This window comes from Drosophila virilis, chromosome 2 (assembly GCF_030788295.1).
Source record: "Drosophila virilis strain 15010-1051.87 chromosome 2, Dvir_AGI_RSII-ME, whole genome shotgun sequence".
In the NCBI taxonomy this organism is placed as follows: Eukaryota; Metazoa; Arthropoda; class Insecta; order Diptera; family Drosophilidae; genus Drosophila; species Drosophila virilis.
This window is the reverse complement of record NC_091544.1, coordinates 17,675,604-17,699,317: the sequence shown is the minus strand read 5'-3', so window position 1 is coordinate 17,699,317 and position 23,714 is coordinate 17,675,604. Positions and strand designations below refer to the sequence as shown.

Here is a 23,714-nt window from a genome sequence, read left to right as displayed (position 1 = left end):
CATACATAGGCACTTACACACATGTCAACAGTGTAATACGAGTAAAGGTGTTGCAACTCTTAGCGAATTTTAAGCTAATTATATGGCGTGTATGAAATTGAATGCCTCAAAAAATCTCTCTGGGCCAAGTGAGGCATCTGATAAGCTCGATTGTGGCCATATCGAAGGGTGCTGCTGTGCAATTGGCCGCCACAGCTGGCAGCTCCATTGAAAAAGCAATTAAAAACGCATTCGATGCGATTCCCTGAAACGATAAACAAGGCAGCAACAAAAAAAAAAAACCGAATAACTGAGACGGCAAAACGGCAGCCAGTTAAGCGAGTGGGCGTGTCAAATCAGTGGGGCGCTCTCAAATGCAATTAAAAGATACAGATACCGAATGTATCTCAAAGATTGCCTGCGTGCACGCTGAGCGCCTGCCCGCTCGGCGGCCCAGTCCATAAATAATCTGCATCTGCCGCTTATCAGCTCGAGCCGCCATTTTGTAGCACAGTGTAATTTATGTTTGACACTTGCGTTGATTTTTATTGGGCAACAACATTTGAAGAGCCTGCGGAAATGTTGCACATTTCCGTTTCTAGTTTCGACTCGCAGCTCCATAATTTTCCGCGATAGTCATCAAAAGTTTACGATTACGTCAGAGCAGAATTTTTTTCGTTATTGTATTTTTGGGTTTTAGTTTTTGTCTAATGAACTCTGAAATTGAAAATATATCGCTGGCAAAACTCTGGCCACTGCCCACATCAACATCAACATCAACATCATCGTCAACATCATCATCATCATCTTTCCCAGGCAGCTTCCGCTTGCCCGCTTGGCTCATCCTTCGCAGCTGCTGCTGCTGCTGCTGATGCTGATGCTGCCCCACGATATGGAACAGCTTGACATCGTGCCACTTATTTATTTATTTATCATGTCGACATCGACTTTGGTCTTGGATTTGGCGCTTGCTGGCTGCTGCTGAATAACTTCATTTGGTAGTCGGGTCTTCTCTCAAAATGCTTTTGGTTGTGCTTCGCATTTTGGAGCTGTTAAGAGTTTCTTGTATCCGTAGATGTATCTCGGCCCGTCCCGCCAGCTGTTGTCCGTCCATGGAACCGAGCCAAAATAGAGTCGTTGATTATTTAAATGAAGGCACGACAGAAGAAGGCGTTCCACGCACTCACACATGCCCATCTATCTCTATCTATTTCTATATCTCTTGTATCAGTATCTGTATCTTTGTCTATGGAAATATGGAAATGGCGTGTTGCGTGTTCAAATTGTGTTTCAATTTTATTTCTTGTTTTCTATTTCTTGTATTTTGTTAGGGCGTTCACGGCTCTCATTAATTGAGCTATTAAGATAAACCCGCAGCGCTTTTTGTTCAGCTTCAACGCTTCGAAGCGACTGGGTCAGTCGTCATCTGGAGCGTCAGTCAGCCAATGATGGAATTATTATACAATCCAACACAATATAAAGCTACATATTCAAGCAGAGACAATAAATTTGTGATGTATTCATTGTCTTTTCAAATGTTGTTTTAATTGCCGTGACATGGCGGCCAATTCATTTCGGGTCTGGTTTCGGTTCCGCATATAACATGAAAGTGAAACCAACAACTTGATGGAAAAATTTATAACATCCGACCTCACGCAGTCAGTCATGCGTGAATTTGATTAAAACCATTTTCAAGATGAACTCGAGATATTGAATTGATTCACGAGTATCTTAATTATAAATTGTTGCTTAGTAGCTAGTTTTATTTCGTTAGTTTAAAATTAAAGTTGTTAATTTTATTTGTTTTCATTTTTACTATATATTAATATTGTTATTTTTATTATTATTTTTATTATTATTATGATTATTATTATTATTATTTATATTATTATTATTATTATTATTATTATTATTATTATTATAATTATTATTATTATCGGGGCTTGCACATGTGTACAGGACTCGAAGACTCGGGAGTAGTTTCGCCCTGCTCTGATGTTAATAAAGCGACATTATAGATTATAGGATATTGTTGTAAGCTTTAATCCAACTAAATTTGTTTGTTATTTTAAAAAGCTCATAAATCTGAACTAAGCTTTTAGCAGATTAACTAGTCTCATTTATACTATATTGACTGCCCTTTCTTTCTGCTTATCCATCTCGTTAGCTTTTCCCTCTTCCTCTCTCTTTTTCACCTCAATCTTTTTCGCATCGTTTTCTCATAACGAACTTTATTAAATTGCAGTACCGTAAGAGCTTCGACGCATAACTCAACACTAAATGCAGGTCTGCTCCTCCCTGCCGCCGACCCTGCCCCTGTCCCTGCCTCTGGTCCTACTCCTGTCTGCACTGCTGATCGCTGCTCACTGATCACTCGTTGCCGTGCGCTGAGGAGGCTACCTGTTGCAACGGCAGCTCCGGCAATGAATTATTTTAATGACGAGCAAAATGTCCGTCTGACCAAGTGCTTGTCCGTGTCCTGCGCATGCGTGAGCACCAGTTGCCGCCATGCCGTAAAAACCAGTTTCAGCTGCAGTTCCCCCACCCTTGCCTACAGCTCAGCACAAGGCGGCTCATCAGGCGGCCATTGAACGTTGCGCTTGCACCTTAAAATTGCCAAAAACATTAAAAAAATACTAAAATATAAACAAAAAAATGCGTGAGCTGCAGTTGCCCTCAAAAAGAGCCGTAAGCCCATTCTTTAAGCTGATTTTATCGAGTCAGCAATTTCACCAGCGAAATGAACCATTGGAGCAGCGGACCTCGTATCACAGCAGGCCCCATCGACAAAGTGAATTTTCGAGCCACAATTATGTTGAGTTTCGGATAATTTTGGAAGGCTGAGCGCACTTTTATGCTCATGTATGCACGCTTAATCATCCTTGGCACATCATTGTGGGCTCATGAGAATGGGAACAGACAAAGACGCAAAATTTAGCCATGGATTTGGGGCTTGGCAATCGGTGGCTTTCAAGTGCAGTTTTGCAGCTAAAGCATAAATCGCCAAACTCAAACAAAGTCAATTACCAAAGTGTCACCAGAAGCACTCCGACTCCCCCTAGACAGGCAGCTGTGTGTGTGTGTGTGTGTAATTAAAATCTGATTGCCTGCTACTGTTGCAAGGATATGAGTTGGTGAAAAATATAAACTCCGACTGTTTGTCTGCGCATATCCGCAAGATGCAATTTGAAGGTGTCTGTGTGTGTGTGTAGGTATGTGTGTGCAGCTGTGCACACCCAAAACGTGTAGCTCAAAATTTGAAAACCACACGCACACACACACTGAGAGAGACTGCAGCGGGCACAGATACAGATGCCGGCATTGTGTATCTCGAAGATTGCGTTCGTGTTCGCAATTGCAACTCAATTGCGCATTTACCACCACAAACATCAATATTCTGGAGGGAGACATTGGCATAGGCATAGACCATAATCACGTCTGAGGAAACAGTGGCTGTGCCGCAACCCACCCCACCCACCAGACATACACGCGCGTCCACGTGTTGTCTATACGCACTAGGGAATCGCACTCCCTGCGGCCAATTTAATTGACAGATTTAGTGCGCCTCGATTGGCAGTGCGGAAAATTAGTTTTCTGTCTCGCAATCAGCCTTCGGTTTGATTTTCTGCGGCTTTTGTGCGTCTCTCTGGCGCATTTAATTGTTTTATCGACACTCTCAAGTTGCCCAAATTCAGCATACATGTATAAATACATATATATGCACATATATATATGCATGTAAAAGCGTGAAGGTTGCCCTGCCCCCCGGACGTCATAAGGTGGAAACACGCCTACGAGCAACACACACGAAAATAGATTTAATTAAATTGCGAACAAAATGCGTGCGTCGTAGTCATCGGAGTAAGACAAAGGCGACAAAGGAACCGGGCGTGAGGGAGGTTTGGTAGGGAAGCCATCATACACTCAATTAATCGATTTTGTATGGATTGTACATGCATGTGTGCGTGTGCAAGTGTGTGTTTGTTGTGTGCGAGAGAGACTTTGGCAGAAAGGAGTTTTTGTCAAACAATTTCCGGTTGAGCGACTTCCGGACAGCTTTTGCGACTCAGCAGATATCAGCCTGAGCCTGTTGAAGTGAAATAAACAGCTTTGAGATTTATGCGAATACTATTGAAATTGTTTATTAATTTATATTTGATGTGGATCAAATGATTCGACGAATCAACGCTATCAAAAGAATTCTAAAAGTTTGTTGAATTTACAGAGCATATATATTGAAACGCTTAAAATATGCAACAAACATACAATTTTCTTGAAAAACGTATAATAATATATTATTATGCTTTTTAGTTGGCAGATCATATATTTATTTCTAGTTTCCCAAGAATCAAAAACAAATACCCTTTAAAGTTGCGTCTAGGGTCTGCATAAGATCCAATTATAAAAATCTGAGAGCTAAATATTTTAAATGGCTGTTTTCGACAGTTTTTAAAAATATCTCAGATCCCAATCGTATATACCCGAGTTACTTCGTCTGCGCTGTCACCCCTTTTCCAGCTAAGCGATTGTAATTCCAGTGAATTACAAACAAAATTGTTGCCTTATTATCAAACTGCTCTCAGACTTTGGTCATGTGCTTTGGGACGTGTTCCGCGATGGATTCTTCTCACTTCTGGCCCAGTGGCGGGCGCGTGCGTGACAATTTTATGTGCCAGCAAAGGCAACAGCGACGACAAAACAAAACATAAATTAGAGCACGCTTGAAGGAGTGTGGGAGCGAGGTAGGGAGGTATCTGAGGTAGCGTTTAGGGAAGCCATTGGAACTGGAACTGGAACTGGAACTGGGAAGTTGGGCCGAAATCGAATTAAATATAAGTAGTTTCTGTTGCCTGCCAGCCACAAGTATATAACTGTGTATTGCACACACATGCGCACTGCTGGTGCGTGTATCTGTGCCCGTTTCTCCACATGTATCTGTATCTGTATCTGTATCTGTAGCTGTGTATCTGTGTATATAAATAGTTATAATAGAAGCATAGATCACACGATGCGCCGCATGCAACATGGAGTCACCGTCACCTGGAGATTTATTGGCAACGCCCTGGCCAGGGGTGAGTCAGTAAGAGACAGAGACAGAGAGAAAGAGAGAGAGAGAGAGATAGAGAGAGGCAGAGCGGGAGAGTGAGTGTGATGTAGCCACTGTTTGTGGCAGTTGGCCAAAGACGTGGGTTTGTTTTTCTTTTTCTCTTTTTTTTGGAAGAGGGGGGCTTGGTTCAAAGTTCGCTGCAAAAAGCAAACACGTAAGCTGTCAAAACTTTAAATCCCGCAGGAATTTAAGTTAAAAAATACAACACGTACTAGGCACCCGGGTGCAGCTGCTACACGGCAAGTAGGTCCCTTCCCTGTCCGCTCTAGCTCCCGCTCCCTACGCCTAAATAAAAACGAATATCAGCCGTCAGCAGCGTAGACAGAACCTTGAAAATGTATCTCAAAGGTTGGGAGGGGGCAAAGAGTGATGTACGCGTGTGCTCAAAAGATTCCAGTATACCTCCGCCCTACACCCCTCCCTCCTCCCTTTCAATTTACCCATCCTATTTAATGCTCGCACTCGTCTAAATAATCTAAAAAAATTTCGCGCCTTGCCATAGCAAGTTTTATTGTCTAGTTAAAGCCCTTCCGCGCTCCTCCCCTAGCTGCCGCAAATACCAGCATTTAAATTATGTACTTAGAAATACACAAAAATGCCCCGAAAGTCTACAAAAGAAAATGGCGCGACGCAGCAGGAGATGTGGCAGCAGCAGCAGCAGCAACAACGGCAGAAGAAGAAGAGCAAGGCAGCAAAATGAATTTCGCACTTTTTCGCATAATAAATTTAAAACTTGGCCAACACTGGAGAAAAAAAGTGAGCCCCGCAAAAAAAAATAAGCCAAAGTATAAAAAAATTGAAGCAAACTTTCGTAAAAAGTTTATTTTTGCATATATATATGTATATATATATCTGTATCTGTGTATAGCGGACAGGGTAAGGGGGGACTGGGCTGCGGCAGGCGCGTGACAAATTCCATTTAAAATTGTTGAGCTCAACTCACGTACTAGTGGAAGCCGAGTCGGGAGCCGCCTTCTTGCCAGTTGCCTCCTAAATAAAATGAAACTTTTGCGAACCTCAGCGTGATGTATTCCACTGGCACAGGACATGCGCCAGGACTAAGCGCAGCCTCCGTGCGTGCGAGTGAGCCAGCGCGAGTAAGTGTGAAAGAGAGGGGGCGGAGTGCGGCAGTGCCCGAGTGAAGCGCTGAGACTTAAGTTAATCAGCAAACAGGTTTAGTGCTAAATAAATTTATTTATGCATTTACGGGTTGCCATTTTATTTGTATTATTTGCATTTTAAGAAACGGAAGGGTGGAGCTTGGGGGCCGAACGAATAAATTGGAATTGCAAAGACTTTGGCATTAAGAAGAAGAAGCGCAATGAAATCTGAAACAGGAAACTGTTTCGACTCGTAATAAGTAGCACGATTCCTTTATTAGGCTAATCAATTTAATAACCTTATCAGAAATATTGGAAAAATACTATTATAAATATTGCGTAAACAATTAAGGCTACAAAAATTTGGCAAATTATTTGAAAAATTAATCATAAATAAATATTTTGAATAATTTGTAATTAAATTTTAAAACAAAAATATTTCGTTTTGTAACTTAATTATTTAGAATAATTTGAATACATTTGAATCAAATTTAGAATTTCAACTTTCAATTTGTTTTAAGTACACAACATAATTTATAATATAAACATAAATATAAAACAAAATATTTACAATCACAAATCTAAATTAACAAATCTATAAAAACAAATAAAAACATAAATTATTGCAGTCGACCTGCCATATTCTGTGAGAATATGCATCGTTTTTTTTTTTTATTTAATCAACTTATATTGTCACGTCTTTCGATATCAAAACCTCAATATGAATGCCCTTCCGATTTTTCAATATATAAAATATATGAATTGCCATAATATGTATATTTTGTAAGAATTTCGCGCTGTTTACAATTAAATAAATGTTATATGCGAATGTTTTCATAAATAAATAACAAAATTATATTGTATAAATTTACATATCATAGTATATGCATTCGTCTGAACGTATAAGCTGATAATTTCTTTGTTGCATGGTGGAAATTTATTTTCATATCGTTTTTATTGTCTATAAAATTTTCTCGCCATTTATTTAACGTGTGTCTGGGCGCATGCAAACACACACATGCATACATACATGCACACATGCATACAGACTCCAATGCTGGAATACTTGTACGGGTAAATGTGAAAGATAAATGCGTTTTCACTTTATGACTTTCGTGCCGGCATAAATTTGTTAATACCTTTAGGCCAAATTTATAACATAATAAATGCTCATAATATTTAACTTAACATTTTGCCAGGCCAGGACAGGGCTGACGGCGGCCCAGACTCAAACTGCGAGAGCCGCCCCAATAAAATGCGAAAGTTACTTAACATTGTCCATTGGCAACTGGCCACAGTGCAGTCGGGCAATGGAGGGGCAATGGAGGGGGGCGTGTGTGATAAAATCTCTCCAGAGAGAATGTGTGTGAGTGTGAGTGTGTGCACATAAAATTGAGTTATTGCACTTGAGGCAAATTAAACTTCATAAATATTTAAAATCAGAGATTAACACGGCAGAATAGCACAGCCTACAGAGATAGAGATAGAGAGAGAGTGAGAGAGGGAGAGAGAGAGAGAATGGTTAAAGTGCAGTCACATTCCATGCTGTTGTTGTCGACTCTTGTGACTTGGCCAATTAAAGTTGCATTACAATGGCATAACTGCAATTTAAGTGGCACAAGGCACAACGTCACTGAAAGGCTGCCAGTCAGCATATGGTACGTGCAACGTGCAACGTGCAGCATGCAACACGACTGACAGCAGCCTGAACGTTGCTTGGCCGCGGCGGCACAGCAGCAAACGTTCAATTTAAAGTAACGATCTCTGTGCCAAAAGATACAGATACAGCCGCAGCTTCAAGCTACAAGAGCCAACAGGCAACTGCCAATGGCAATAAAAATGAAATGTATTTTTTTTAGTATTTGTTTTTTGTTTTCTTGTTGCCTGCCTACGTCAAAATGTTGCTGATCGTTGCTGAAAAATTTATATTAATGTTTTCGCAAAGACAAAAACGCAAAGAAAAAAAAAACCAACGATTTCTGTAGCAAATTTTGCAAAATGATTTTTCAATTTAATATGCTTGTTGAAATGTTTATAAACGATCCAAATGAGGCAATTGAACCCACACTCGCTGTCTTGCTACATATGTCAATGTATTTGCATACCCAGTCTCTGCTAAAGACACCAGCTGAAAATGGCATTAAGACATTGGATTAAGACTTCAACTGGGAGCAATTGCAGGTGAAAGCTCAGATCGCCTTGCAGACATACCTATGCGGCATCTTAATCTTGTGTTAATTGCCATTCAAGGCTATAGTTGCTGTAGCCTAACTAATGTTTCAAAATTTCTTCTCGCCAAACAGGCACAAATGGTCTGAGGAGACGCGGCCGACAGACATACACCCGCTACCAGACGCTCGAGCTGGAGAAGGAGTTCCACACGAATCACTATCTGACACGCAGACGGAGAATCGAGATGGCGCACGCGCTGTGCTTGACGGAGCGACAGATCAAGATCTGGTTCCAGAATCGACGAATGAAATTGAAAAAGGAGATTCAGGCGATCAAGGAGCTCAACGAGCAGGAGAAACAGGCGCAGGCGCAGAAGGCAGCGGCGGCAGCGGCCGCGGCGGCCGCCGTCCAGGGCGGGCATTTAGATCAGAATTAGAATCAATTCAGCAAAAACAAAACAACAAAATGAAAATTATTGTAACAAATAAACCCTTTACTTAACTTAAATTAATAATTGCATATATAAATTAATAATATTGATATTGTATGGTACCATAAAAGAACTATTTCAAATTGTTTGAAAACCAACCGAAAATACGTAAAGCGAACAGCAACAAAAATTACAAATAAATTTCGTAGACTCTAAGAAAATGAAAAACTCTAAAAGTAGTTGACAGAACACAGATCTACTTACCTAGATACATACATACATACATACGTAAATTTATGCATACGAATACAAAATACAAATTTTCATTTAAAGTTCCACTAGAAACGATCTTCGTAAACTATTTAAAAATTGTTTGCCCGCGTAAGATTTATGTTTTAAAAACGAGCAAAATTCATTTTTCAAAAATTCTGTTCAAATGTTGTTTACCGCCAATGTCGCTCCGCAACCCACACCCTGCCCCGACCTGACCCACACAAAAAAACCCCTTTGTTGCTTACTGCTATGTTTAAATTATTTTGTTCGAATAAAGTTACAAATAAAAAATTAAAAAAAAAAAAATACTCATATAAAATGTTAAAAGGTAAAATTTAAATTCTGTTGATATGAATTTTTGTAAGGCGCGTTTTTAAACCAATTAAAAACAAAACAAAAAAAGGAAAAAACAAAAACAAATATTACTTAAAAACAAAACTATTGAAAATTTAACTTAAATATAAATAGAATTTGTTAGCAAAGTAAAAGTATATTACAAAAACAAAAGGAGAATAATAGAAAACTAAAAAAACAAAAAACAAAAAAAAAAAGAATTATTATAATACAAAAACGTGTATAGTTCGTGCTTAAACTTAATGCAATTTTAGTTAACTCTGTTTAATTTTAAATTAATTTGTTTAGTTTTCGTCTTAGGCTTTTTAAGCGTGCAACAAAAACAACACCACACAACATAAACAACAACTACAACAACAAAAACAACAACCAGAAACGTGAAGCTGTTTTCTTTAAGTAATTTTTAAAGTTTTTTAAACTAAATTAAATCCTATTTTTATTATGTTTAGTTTAATGAAAAGCGTTTATGAGATTATCTGACAACAACATGCAGAAAAACAAAAACTTTGCCTCGGCAAAACGAATAAATTATTGGTTTTGAAAAAATCTAAAACAAAAAAAAAAAAAAACAAACGAAAAATTAAAGAAAAACGAATGAATTAATTGTGTTATTATTTTAGTTACGATTTTTGTTGTTTCGTTTTGTCTTCATATAAAATAAGAGCTTAGAGTTCTTCCCGAAATCGGCGGGTCGCACTTGCGATCCGCTTTTGTTGCGCATGCGAAATTGCTTTTGATCTCGTTTCGTTAAATGTACGTAAGTTGAATGCTATAATAGAGATGATAACCATACCGATAACGTTATCGTTATCGATAGCTATCGATATCTTTCGGCCAAGCAGCGAGCTGTGCTCGATGCGATCTCCGAGTTGATATTCTTTTCAGTTCGATTCACTTAAGGGCTAACCAAGCAACCTTCACATGATGTATACGTAACTAGCGCATAAGGTTCAACAGATAAATATATATATATATATACATATACATAAATCTCAATATATATATACATATATATATATATTTATATTTATGTATTTTACATGAAAATCAAGTATAAATGAACAACAATAAGAGAATATTCGCAACAGACGAAAGTACGTAAGAGATAAGTTAAATGTTATAGATTTTAAATGCAAACAAAATGAAACATATACGTAAACGAAAAAACAAAGAAGCGTGGAGTACGTGGCTAAGAGAGCTGCCCTCCCCCTAAACAAAAAAAAAGAAGCTAAAAATACAATATTTAATGATTTCAATGTGAATGATTGTCGTAGCAACGGATATACGTAAAAATGAAACGGAGCGCGTCGGCGTTAGAATTTATTGCATTCTACAAACTTACCTACTACTTACTTATGTAATACATATGTATGTGTATATGTGCATGTGTGCGTACGTGTATTAATAAAAGGCTACATTACGATTATTGTACATTGTTGTGGCTTTCTTAATTTACCTTACCCCTCACAGCCTCACAAACCAATTGACATTAATAATGTTTTTCTATTCCTTAACACTCATGTATAAACGAAGCCCCAGAAATGAACAAACGTGCAAAATACTGTCATTTTGTGTAGGGTAGACAAATCGTTTATGCTCGTATACTATGTAATTTTTAATTTAACGCCATGCTATGTTAGAGCCGTAAGTTGTAAATTATCAATATAAACTATACGTACTATAAACTATAAATAAAAGGCAAAACAACCAGTGAGAATGTGGTAAATAAAAATAAAGCAAACTAAAAACTCAAAACAAAAGTAGATTTTTTTTTAAAGCGGAATCATGGAGGGCGCCTGTTGGCAGCGCCACCTGGGCTTGAATATGCGCAGTACTGGCCAAGCTGACAGAAAGCTGACTGCCACGAATGTTCCGCACTGTTAGTTTGGCTGTCGACTGACAGAGGGCGCCAGATTGTGCGCTCTGATCACCCTGTACCTGCCTATCGCTAGCATTCATCGTTTAGTTTTGGACACACAAAAAGACCATATCGATAGCGAGCACACTTTAAGATATTTTGGATGTTTTGGATTCTATATCCAAGGGTCGCAGATAAATGAAAATTCGTATCAATGTGTAATATTTTTAATTTAAAGAGCAATAAGTTTCCATAGAGCATAGAGAATGTTCCGTTAGAATAGCAATCTTTTATAAATTATTATTTTATATAATTAATTTGCATGTAATTAGCTATGCAGATGTATTTTTCTTACGTATTCATTGATTATTTAGTAGATTACTAAATAATTTTTTTACACTTTTTAATCATTCAACATTCCCTTAAGCATTTAAAGAGCAGGAATCCACTCTCTAAAATCTGCCTTCTTTTCAGTTTGCGCTCTTAAAACTCGTTTCAGCATTTCACAGTTTAAGTTTAATACTCTTGCAGAGTAAGTGTACAGTATTTTTGCGGAAATTGTGAATCATGTGAACGACTTGAGTAAATATATTAAGGCCATTTATTTTCAGGTGGCATATTTAAAAGATGGAACATATAAGCTTCTCAGTACATATCAAAGCTGACTTGAGCGCAATAACTGTTTAAGGGTATTCAGAGTTCGACGTGACGCAAATATTTCATGCATTTCAAACGCTGTCTTAATATTTTTCAAGCCAGTTCTGTTTGTGCTGTCGATCGGCGCGATCGTAAGTGCTTCCTGATAGCACAATCATCTTAATTAAAAGCCGGATTTATAAAAACTGTAATGAATACAGATGCGTGCTCGCATATAATTGTGATCTTTTTAAAGCTAGAATAGTGAATATGGTATTGAAATATTTCAAGTTACTTTTGCTCAGCATATGCGTGATTTCATTGGGCTTTGGCGCAAGTAAGTAGAATGGTAATAAGAAGTTTAAAAGTCTAAAAATAAATGCCCAATGAAAACACAATTGCACACAACACACATACATACACACACACACACACACATGCACACACACACACACTGTATGTGCACAGTCGTTGCATATCAGGCATGCCAATGATAATATGAATATGCGTTAGTATTTGTGTTCGTGAGAGCCATTGCCGTAAACTTGATTTGAGCCAGCATTGAAAGAATCAAAGAGAGGCAGAGAGAGAGAGAGAGAGGGAGAGGGAGAGGGAGAGAGATTAAGAGTTCGCTTTACAACTTTTGCTCTCTGTTATTGTCTTTGTTTTGGTTGTGCTATCGCTGAGAGGCGCGTCTCTCAGGTAGATAAGAACTAAACTAACTTGAGTAAAGTAAATAGTACACGACCGATCTGACAAACTAATTTGCTATAACCAAATTATGTTTATTGTTAAAAAAATATAAAAGTGAACGTACAAATATATATAGATATGTTTGTTCTCTATGTGTATACCATTTACATACGCACATGTATCTATATATTTAGCATATGTATATACATATATATATAAATTAATATACAGTGGTCGGCATATTTATTTTGACGAATTCCTTGTGCATAATATATGCTTACTATATATGTTGAATTTAAATGAACTCTGACCTGTGGATCGGCCTAATAATGCATTTTGAGATAAATATCTGTTTGGAAATTCGATATTTTCATTTTCGAGCTGTCTTTTTTTCTTTCAATTCAATCTGTTTTATTATGCACTTGATCAGCACCTTCTGATCTCTACCAAGCGAAATACTCTGAAAGAAGGATATAGCCACAGTCTTTTGCAGTATTTACATAGAGTGCCATAGACAATGACGGGTTTTTATTCGCCTCGTTGTTAGGTTGCAGGGCTCGCAGCAGCTTTTCGCCGTAGCGGCTGATGGCAAGTTGAGCTGATCTCCTTTGTTGTAAGAAGACAGTGTGCGAATGGTGTTTCTACCATTTAATTGAAGAAGGAAAATAATTTTTTCGTAGCTTGCTTTAAATAATTTAGTTTAACATATTTATATTTTAATTTAAACATGTGGATATTAAATAAAAACTGTTTAAAGTTGGCATTGTGCAGGGTATCATAAGCAGAGCAAACCTCTAAAAATGTTAATTGCAACTGATTTTATGGTTTTTTGGCCTATCAACATTTTCGAGCGCACTATTTGTTTTTATTATATTTTTTATTTTTGTTTATAAAACGTTAATGCCAACTTTCTCACTGCCAAATAGGAGCAGTTTATGGGGCCTGCGGCCCCACCAAATTCGAGTGCGATAATGGCAGCTGCATATCGAAGTTCGATGCGTGCGACGGCGTCAAGAACTGCCCAGATGGGTCGGACGAGACGGGTCAGACGTGTGTCTCGCACCGGAAGCATTGCAGCAAGCCCTACTTCCAGTGCAGCTACGGGGCATGTGTGATCGGCACGGCGCCCTGCAATGGCAAAAATGAGTGCGCAGATGGATCGGATGAGACGGTGCTGCGATGTGGCACTGATGACGATATACTGGAGTTTGATAAGCTCCAGCAGGGCAACTGTCAGTGAGTGCTTAGTGATTGAATTAGTTGTTCGATTGGCCAGTTAAAAGCATTGGTTTCGATTACTAGGAGCAACGAGTTCAAGTGCCCCTCTGGCATATGCATTGACAAGAGCAAGTATCTGTGTGATGGCCAGGATGACTGTGGAGACGGCAGCGGCTATGACGAGGCGGTCAAGTTTTGCGGACACATCGAGTGCCCTGGCTACGCGTTCAAATGCGCCAGTGGTGGCTGCATTTCCAACCAGCTGACTTGCAATGGCAAGAACGACTGCTTTGATGGGTCCGACGAGGCGCCATTGTTGTGCAACACAACCGGAAAGCCCTCAGAACAGCCATTGGTGAAGCCGACGAATCAGATGGGTTGTCCACTGCCAGTTGGTGATGAACAGCCCATACTGAAGGATCATCGTGGCACCTATCTGACGCCACCTATTGTCAGGGCGACCGTCTACTTCTCTTGCAATCCCGGCTACGTGCTGGAGGGCGCCGAGAGCAGCCATTGCGCCAATGGCAAGTGGAGTCTGCCCATTGTGCCAAGATGCGTGAGTGAGTAACAGAGGGCAACAGTAGCTGGACAGGAGCCTGAACTTTATAGCTAATGGCACATATTCTTGGCTTTCAGAGTACTGCGACTCCATGCGTGACTCGAGCGGCCACTCCAAGAACCTGTTCAACGGCTATTCCACAAGGGCGACGTGCATTTATAACGGACAGCAGGTTAATTGCGGCCAACGTTACCATCCACCTGGCACCGAGGTGAAATTCGTTTGCGCCACCGGCTTCCAAACGTTGAGGACTACGCTGCCGGATATCAAGTGCCTGCCCAGCGGCCACTGGAGCCGTGAGCGGGAGCGCTGCGATCAGGAGTGCGGAGAGATTGCGACACCCATCAAGCAGTTCTCGGCCTTTGGCTACTCCGTCAACAACACGGTGGTGCCCTGGCACGTCGGCCTCTACGTCTTGCACAACGAGAGGGACTACAATTTCGTCTGCGGCGGCACCCTGCTCACCCCCGACTTGGTCATCACGGCCGCCCATTGTGTGTTCAGCCAGGTATCTGAGCAAACCTACAGTTTGGCAACGTTTCGCGTGGTTGCCGCCAAGCTCTATAGGGGGTACAATGATGTCACCAGCGAGGACCGCAAACGGGACGTGAAGAGCATTAAAGTGGCACCGTAAGTGTTGGGTTCTTACTTTTATAAAAACAGAAGCTTATCGATTTTTTGAAAGTCCTTTATTCAACAAATCAAGTGAGCCTGCCGAGATTAATTCAAACAGAATTGCCAATTCCGACTGGTTATCCAGCTCTGATCGCATTTGATTCCTCAAGTGTATGTAATAGGCAGACGAAGGCATTTCCATAAACGATCTATATTCTTGAAGAGGACGAAGAACTGAGTCTAAACATGATCTAGACATGTCCGTCTGAAGGAATGCCTGTCAATCTAACTGTGTGAGCAGGTCGATCTTAAAAGATGCCAAGACCAGTGACTTAAGATTTACTGGCCGATGGCCGACATGCTTGAGATATTACATATATTACAGCCCTTTTTACTAATTTTCAGGATATAAATACATTCTTAGGGTTAGGGTATTAATACATTTTAATTGGAATATATTTATTACGGTATTAATAGAGTATTTCTGAATGTTATAAAATATTTGTTATTTACGTTTCAATATTCCAATTAACCTGATATAATGCATTTACACAGTCGCTACAAAGGGCGTGAGGACAATTTCCTCAACGATTTGGCGCTGATCGTACTGGAAGAGCCCTACCAGCTGAGCAATGTCATCCGGCCGGTATGCGTGCACTTCTTTGACTATGCCTTGAAGGAGTCCGTCAATAACGAGGTGCGTGGGCAATTTGCGGGCTGGAACTTTAAGGATAAGCGCGAGTTGCAGTTTGTGCCGGCCGAATCGAAAATAAACGCCGTCTGCGGTACCAGTCTGCGGGATATAGGTGCCGATAAGTTCTGCATGTATACGCAGGGCAAGTCCCTGGCCTGCCATGGCGATAGCGGAGGCGGCTTTACGGCGCAGCGGGAGACGCAGAGCTTCTCGCGGGTTACGAACCGGCACTACTTGTATGGCGTAATTAGCAGTGCCCCGAATGCGGGCCAGTGTGCCCAAAGTTTAACATTACTCACAAACATACAATATTTTGAAGATATGATCAATGATGCTATCAGAGAGAGTATTGAATTCGGATCTTAAGTATGCAATACTTGAATATATATATAGAGAATTTAGTTTTAATATAAACATTTTATGTTTTTGAAATATCTAGTGAACACTCAGTGTTAGTTACTCGAAGAAAAATCTACACTCTGTATTTAAAAAAAAAAAATTAGTGTTTATAAAAGTTCTGGTCGCTAGCTGCAAAAAAACAAATTTATTAATATAAATTTTATAATCTTCATGTTGAAATATAATATTATTTCAAATATATCTCTACCAAAAATATGTATATAATTGTTTCATAAAATATGTATCATTAATATGTTTATGTAAAATAAAATACTCAACTATATCTGGTGTTAATCAAAATTCTGAGCTATTGAATTGGCATTTGATAGCTCAAGCTGTACCATTTGGGTTTTTCAAGAGCCTCCCGGTTTTGTCAACAGCAGACTTTACTCCTTACTTTACATAAGCAAACCCTTTTCATGAGCGTGAAGCTTTAACTACTTGAGAATGATACGCAACAAAAAGACAACAAAACTGCATAATCAAAGTCTGCGATGGTATGGCGGCTAAATTTAAAATTGAACCTTTTCAACCATTTCCCGCCTTTATACAATTTAAATCTATCCATACTAACTTGAGGCCGTTCGGATGGTAATCTTAAAAGTTTCGTCCAAAGGGTGTTACTGAATTTCCCACACTTCCGAAAGCCCCGTCTTAGAGTGCACCGCAACACTGCAGTACAAATTTCGGCATCCTAGATCTTATGATTCGGGCTGTGCGTTGATCACCAGTCAGTCAGAGGAAGAAAAACAGTTGTATAAATAGAAAAAAGTATATATTTTTGTAATAATGAACTAACCTGTAAATTTAGACGAACTATTATTTAATCGTCATCTAACAGAAGGCGGGAGACGAACGAAGAACAGAACAGTAGAAATAATGTATATATTAGCTTACAATTTGTAGTAGAGCAATTGTTATAAACAAGTTTCATTTTTAATTTTTAGCTCAGCTCAACATATACGCATGTTTAAATGCATACATACATTTATGTATCGAAATGCCTACAATCTAATATGCATAAAAACGATTGTAATAGTTAAAGCATTAATTGTAAACTTAACAATTAATTATGTTTATAATACTTAGCAGCTTTGCTGTTCGTGCCACATTGTCCTGTTCTCAATATGTCATTGTGGACATTTTACAGAACATCAAAATTGTCGGGTTCATAAATTAGCAGGCTGTAGTTATAGCCACTATCTTGCTGTCTGTTTCTCCAACTATCTTTTCTGCGCTAGGAACCATTTGTAATTTTTTGCTCGAGCAACACCAACAACGACAACTACAAACAAATTTTAGTCCACTTCTGTTTTATGGCAAATTAATGGAGCGACATGCTGTCCATGTTCGAACCGAACTCCGCCTGGCCGCGCAGTCCACTCGAGCCTAGCAGGTGGCCTGCATTAAGGGCGGCGGCAGTTACTTCCAGCCCCAGGACGAACCTTCACTGGACCATGGCACATAGCAGACCATTCAGACAACTGCCACGCTTTGGAGCTGCTATTTGTTTCACACATGCCAAATGAATGAGCTTTTTCTTATTGTTGTTGCTGTCGATTTGCTGCTGTGTGGGAGTTGGTTTCTTTTGCCGAGTTTGCCATGTTGCCAGCCGGGCAAACATATTGGACATTTATTATTTTCGTGAGTGTTTTTGCTCGTCGGGTAAATTATGGTGCCACAGCCGGGTGACGGTGCGGTGGGTGGGCGGTAGGACGAGTTACCCCAGCGACGAGCACAACTGCCAGCAGTTCATTTGTTGCATTGTCGCCCCAAATTGGTTCGTACGGCTAGAACGCTTAGCTGGGCCAGATTAGATCTGCTTTCGTGCCCAGTTTTTAGCTGATAATAAGCGTTAGAGTATGGCTCCGTTCCGTTGTAGTGCGAGGGAGTGTTAAATTAATAATTGCATAAATTTTACATGTGCTGTTGCATGAATTATGGGCGGCGCAGCATAAATCGCGAATAATGTGCGCACTGGCCGTGCGAATATTTATGGCTGTGACTGTAAATCATCAAACCATAAACGCACTTGCAACGCCTAGCGGTCACACGGTGGCAAATGCAACACTTTGTTCCCCCATTCGCACTACGATTTTTTATTGAATTTACCAACCCAAGCGAACGATTTTATCATATGCGATTGGTATCCATTGGGATAAGATTGCATCTTGTTAGATACATATGGTATGGACATTAACTTTAAGGAAGTATGTGTTAGGGTTAACAAGCTAATTAATAAGAAAAATAAAATTATTATTGATAATAGCATTCAAGTCTAGAACAATTAGACACTAGAGTGTTGATTGATTATTAAGAATATTTATAAAATTGCCGTAGATCATGGAGTTTTAGACAAATCAGTTCCTTAGTTTACTTTCAAGCCTTATACCCATTCCAGTTGTTATCTATAAATTAACTGCATTTCACTGCCAATTTACCATTGAGTTCATGTACTGACCGCAGCATTGCATTGTTTGCACATTTGTATGGAATTCACAAAAATGGACTCATGATAAATGAATGCGTAAATTTAATGAAGTCGCACAATTGTTAATATATATCTGCACAATGTTTCGTAATTAATTTAATATTATATATTTACCGATAGCCGAAGTTTCGGTTAAATATTATGGACCCATAAGAGAATTTAAAAAATAAAAAAATGCTTGGAAATTCACATCAATTGACTTCTTGAGTTATTTTTATTCGAATATTTTATCCGCTGTATAAATTATTGAAGATTATCAAATAAATGTTTTTTAAGCTGCGTAGTTAGTTTTACTTTAGTAAGTACTTATCAATTTAAATCTTAAGTTTTACGGGATACTCAAAATTCTGGGAGATAACTCATGCCCAGGCCCTGTCTAAATTTATATTAAATATATATTTATAAGCAAAACAGGGGAGGGGGGGAGGAGGGAGGGAGGTATAGGATGAGTTATCAATAAACTTAGAGAACATTATGTAATAACATGTATATACGGCTTTTGCTATGTGTTCATCAGCAGTCAGTCAGGAAGTTAATCAGCAATTCCGTCAACACCAATATTTTTATATTCTATATTATAAACATGTGTATATTGTATATATACATATATATATACAGATATATGTGCATACATACGTTCCTATCCAGTGTTGGGTGGTACAGTGGCAACAAATTCACCCTTTTAAAATGAAGCACTTCCGGCACTGGCGGCCATTATTCTTAATACACGCATGGAAATGAACAGAAATTCGCCCAATAAAAGTTCAATGCCATAAATTAAGAGCATCCTTGCCAGGCTGAACAGGGCTGGCTAGTGTATCTGTTGGAGCTGGGGCAAGCCAACAGCTGCGGACCTGCGCCACACGATGACCAGACGGGCGGGCAGCCAAAGCTGCATTTCCTGCTGCAGTGGCGCCTGCTGCAGCCGGCAATAACGGTATCGGTGACGGTGACGGGGACGGTGTCGTGGTCGGTGTCTGTTTTGGAACTGTCCTCGATGATGGGGACGGTGATGCTGAAGGCTGTCCAGAGATATACGATCAGTAAATACGTTTCCGTTTTGCAAGCTAATACACTTCCTATTTAGTTTCCGGTGCGCTCTGAGTCTGAGTTGGCTCCTCTTGGACGACTTTAACTCTGGGCTGCAAATTTAAATGGCCGCCAGCTGTTGATGGCTGGAGAGCTGATGGATGCCAGCTCTGCAGTGAAACAAAACTATGGAAAGTAGCAAGCCCATTACTCTCAGCTGGCGCGCTGTGAACTCCAACACTTTGATGTTTCGAAATCATTTCGTTTTCTATACACAAATATTTAAGCAAGAAGCGCAGGCTGCAGGACAACTGCGTCGCACAGGACACGCGCTTAGATTTATGGGAGGGTGGCAGACAAAGTGTCTGCGGCTCGGCCAGCCCTCAAGAAGAACTGCAAGACAGTAGACCAACAAAGAGCGCCTGCAGCTCGCCAGTTGTGTTATGCCAAGCCAAAGAAAACCAAAAATAAAGTAAAATGTTGTCAGTCCAGAGATGAGAAACTTGGCCAAGTCAAAGTCAACCAAGAAGTGGCTGCTGGCGTGGGAGCGGTTCGGGTTGATGGTGGGAGGGCAATGTTTTGCGCAACGGCTGTCAAGTTTCTGCGGTGCATTGCAGTTTTCCAGACGAAAGTGCAGCGCTCGCATTTGAACCCCAATCCCAATCCGGAAGTCGGAAGCACTCCATTCAATCTGTGAGCAAGCAGCGACTATCACTCACTGGCTTTGGCTCTGACTCTGGCTCCTGCTGCAGTACCGAAATGAGAAATTCCCTTTTTATTTAAATTGTGGCGAAAAACAGCGCTGTATCTGTATCCCAGAGAACCGACTCAGAACCCAGAGCACAGCGCCCAAAGCTACTGCTGAGTTTTCCACTGGCGTTTCCGGCGCGAGGAAGATGAATGTTGTGCCACCGACAACACGATGACGCCAATAGTTTTTAAGCTGTGGCTCTCCCTGTTTGTTGATTCAGCAAAATGCCAACCAAACAAAAAAAAATAAAACATTTTGTTTTCGAAACTTTTGCCAAAGTATTCAGTCTTCGAAATGCAATTGAATTGATAAGCTGTAGTACGAATTTCCTTGCACTCCGAAATATAAAAAGAAAAAATTTAATTTTCTTTAACTTATTTAAATTTGTAAAAAATTCGGTCAATGTCTGTTTCATTTTGATTATTATATGCTTCATCAGGACAACTAGCTAAGTCGATTTGGCAATGTCCGTCTGTCTGACTGCCTTATCTTAAGCATTTAGACTGCCGATTGGTATATACGGATTAGGTAATATATTGCCACCCTCAAAAAAACTCAACACTTTGTGATTTGGTACATACGCACTTGTGAATGCCCTATTTATTTGTCAACATATATTGACAGTGGAGTACAGTAGATTTTGTATATTCTATAAGGTATTGCAATGAACTCAAATTGATATAAGCAGCCTTATCAATAAGCTGCATATCATGTCCAGCAAATGACATCAGCTGTCGTGGACATTGACATTGCTCGACTTGGATCACCTGCTTCTCAATTTGAATACAAATACAAAAAGACAAAAGATCGATGTTGCTGACTTCCCCTTATAACCTCATGCGTATTATTAATACACTCGGTTTAATTCAGCGGAGATTTAATTATGAGGAGAGATTCATAAAGCTTTTAAGATGAAAATAAATAATCGAATTTATGTTTCCTTATAGAATATTTCGTTATCAACTTTAGCTGTTTTCAAGCTCACGTGGATATAATTCGGGTCCCTAAACTCTTAAATGATCAATGACTAAAATTAAGCTACGATGTTTTTTTTTTAAATAATAGAAAGTTGATCGTGTGGTGGAGGCCACTAAGCACACGATATAATTATTAAATATTTTGAAATTAACTCTATTCAAATTATTGGCTTCAGAAATATACATTGATAAAGTTGCTAGAGAACATTGGTAAGTTAAGCTAACAGAAATAAAAATAAAATATAATAAAAATGTTGTATAGGTCAATCAAGGAGTTACTGACTAAGTTTACTGTTACTAAGTTTGGTATTTGTTATATAAAAAGATATATCTGATTTTATTTTTCAGGTCGCTATATAGTCCTCTATTTGTCAAAAGTTTTCAACAACTTGAACACATCTTAGACTTGTATGTGTGCGCTTTACCTTTAACCTTTGTTTTGTATGGCTACAAGCATTCCATCCGTACTTGGGTGAAGCCAATCGCACTGCAGGATTTAATAAACCATATACCATATTTTACCATACAAGAGCTTAATTTTAGACTTATCATTCCTGCGATATATGAGCTGCCTGCAACAGAAAGACGGAGCTATGCAAAGTTTCAAGACGAAATCATTAGAATTTAGAGGTTGAGTCGGACATATCTTCTTCTATGCGTTACACATTTCCTGACAAAATTGCTCTCTACGCTCTCCCTCAGCAGAGAACAGACACAACAATTCATTTTTTTAAGTACGCAATCGGAGTACTTTCCAATAATATTGCAACTAAGTTTCATTTTCATTTCCATTATTCGGGAAACAATTTCGAAATGTTTGGAAATAAATTATTATTGCATACATTTGAGGGGTTCAGAAATATAAAAACCCTGGCTATGCGGTTGCTAGTTTTTAAGATTCGATCGAAAGTATGCAATACAAATTGTACACATTTAAGAAAACTGCGTTGGTATTGATTGCTCTGTGGGCTTCATAGAATTTAAAAGGAAAATTTATTTTGGAATGATAGAAATTATATTTCATAAAAAATGGAAAGCAAATAGAGTCTCGATATCAGCTTACTTTAGAGTAAGCCATTATAACATGTCTGCAGAGTTGTTCTAGTCTGAAATTAACTTTGGTGATACTTGTTTATTTATATTCTGTGTGTGAGCACATGAACGTCAAACAAGCTACTTAAAAACTTATCAACGCTTGAGGCTATTTCCATGTGATAAGTCCAAATGGCTGTAGCAAGCGTGAGTGGCCCTCAACCGGATTAGAAACCATTTTATGTGCCATCTGACGGGGCGGCAGCACACACATTCACACACACACATTACTGTCCTGTATAGGTGTAGGTGATATTTTGAAAAGGGATAAAGAGACAACAAGCCCGACAAATGTCGCCAACGCCGCAGTCGCAGTCCTTGTCTGCCATGGCCCAAATGTGCTTGTGTGTGTGATTTTATGCAGGAACATCCATAAGTGTCATGTTCGGTATCCTCATTCATCCTTGGCGCGCACGCACGTTTTTTGCGCCCTTTTTGTTTTATTATGTGCACGAATTTCTATAAATGCACATACATATATGCTGTGTATACAGAAAAGTGTGTGTGTATGTGTGTGTGCGTGAGTGCGAGCCAAATAAATTCCGTAGCGCTAGAACCAAAGATTTATTATCAAATTAAATTTCTGACAGAATTTATTGCTTTATCTCTCGCCAAACATAGTTCTTTCGCCTCTCGGCAGCATCAGTAACACTCCACCAGCCGCCAACATTCATCCAACAACCCAACAATCCGACCGACCGTTCGACCATCCGACCAACCATCCAACCAACCATCGAGCCGGGTTCTGAAACCCGAGCCACTTTTAAGTCCGTGCATATCCGGAATTGTTGCTGTACTGTGCTACTTCTCCGGTAAGCAACCGGCAAACATTTCATTTTTGGTTTTTGTTTTGTATTTTTGTTGTTTTTTTTGTTGTGTTTTGTTAATAAAATTTATAGAGAACAAATTTGGACAATATGCGCGCATTATTCTCGCGTGTTTCGTACATTTATTTGGTGTTGATAGCAACAGCCACACGCACACACAAACCGTTGCGCACACATGTGTGTACAGTTCATAAAGCACATCGCGTTTTTCGGTTTGTTCAAGATTGGGTGGAAGACTGGAAGGGTCGGCAGGGTCTGCGCTGCCTTTTCCCACTTCAAGATGAAGCATCGTTGTTGCCATCTTCCATAATTAAGTAGTAACTGCTTCTGGCGGGAAGCTATCGACCCAATGTCCATAAAAGCTTAATATTTAATTATGTATTAGCCTTTAACAAACATTTAGATGTGATATACTTATAACTAACATTGCTTGGCGAAACAAGTTCGAATACAATGC

General features: G+C 39.4%; 2 protein-coding genes across 4 annotated transcripts in view; both read left to right on the top strand.

The window, feature by feature from the left end:
• The window catches only part of Ubx (Ultrabithorax), a 94,274-nt gene extending 83,580 nt beyond the window's left edge, over nucleotides 1–10,694 (top strand). For all 3 annotated transcript variants that reach the window (XM_015171980.3, XM_015171981.3, XM_002053469.4), the window contains one exon: nucleotides 8,490–10,694. In XM_015171980.3, coding sequence (XP_015027466.1) covers nucleotides 8,490–8,794 — 305 coding nt within the window. In that variant the 3' untranslated portion in view covers nucleotides 8,795–10,694. The remainder of the gene's footprint in view (nucleotides 1–8,489) is intronic.
• A 1,337-nt stretch (nucleotides 10,695–12,031) lies between these two features.
• On the top strand, nucleotides 12,032–16,286 carry modSP (modular serine protease). The gene is made up of 5 exons (XM_002053470.4): nucleotides 12,032–12,246; nucleotides 13,529–13,838; nucleotides 13,905–14,383; nucleotides 14,460–15,012; nucleotides 15,553–16,286. The coding sequence occupies exons 1-5, from the start codon at nucleotides 12,180–12,182 to the stop codon at nucleotides 16,055–16,057; spliced, it is 1,914 nt and encodes a 637-aa protein (XP_002053506.1). The 5' UTR covers nucleotides 12,032–12,179; the 3' UTR covers nucleotides 16,058–16,286.
• Nucleotides 16,287–23,714: the final 7,428 nt, after the last annotated feature.

Excerpts from the sequence above, each read along its gene's own strand:
- modSP (XM_002053470.4), top strand. The coding sequence starts at position 12,180 with ATGGTATTGAAATATTTCAAGTTACTTTTGCTCAGCATATGCGTGATT. Across the intron at positions 13,839-13,904 it reads CTCCAGCAGGGCAACTGTCA|GAGCAACGAGTTCAAGTGCC; the intron begins GTGAGTGCTTAG and ends TTCGATTACTAG. Across the intron at positions 15,013-15,552 it reads AAGAGCATTAAAGTGGCACC|TCGCTACAAAGGGCGTGAGG; the intron begins GTAAGTGTTGGG and ends GCATTTACACAG.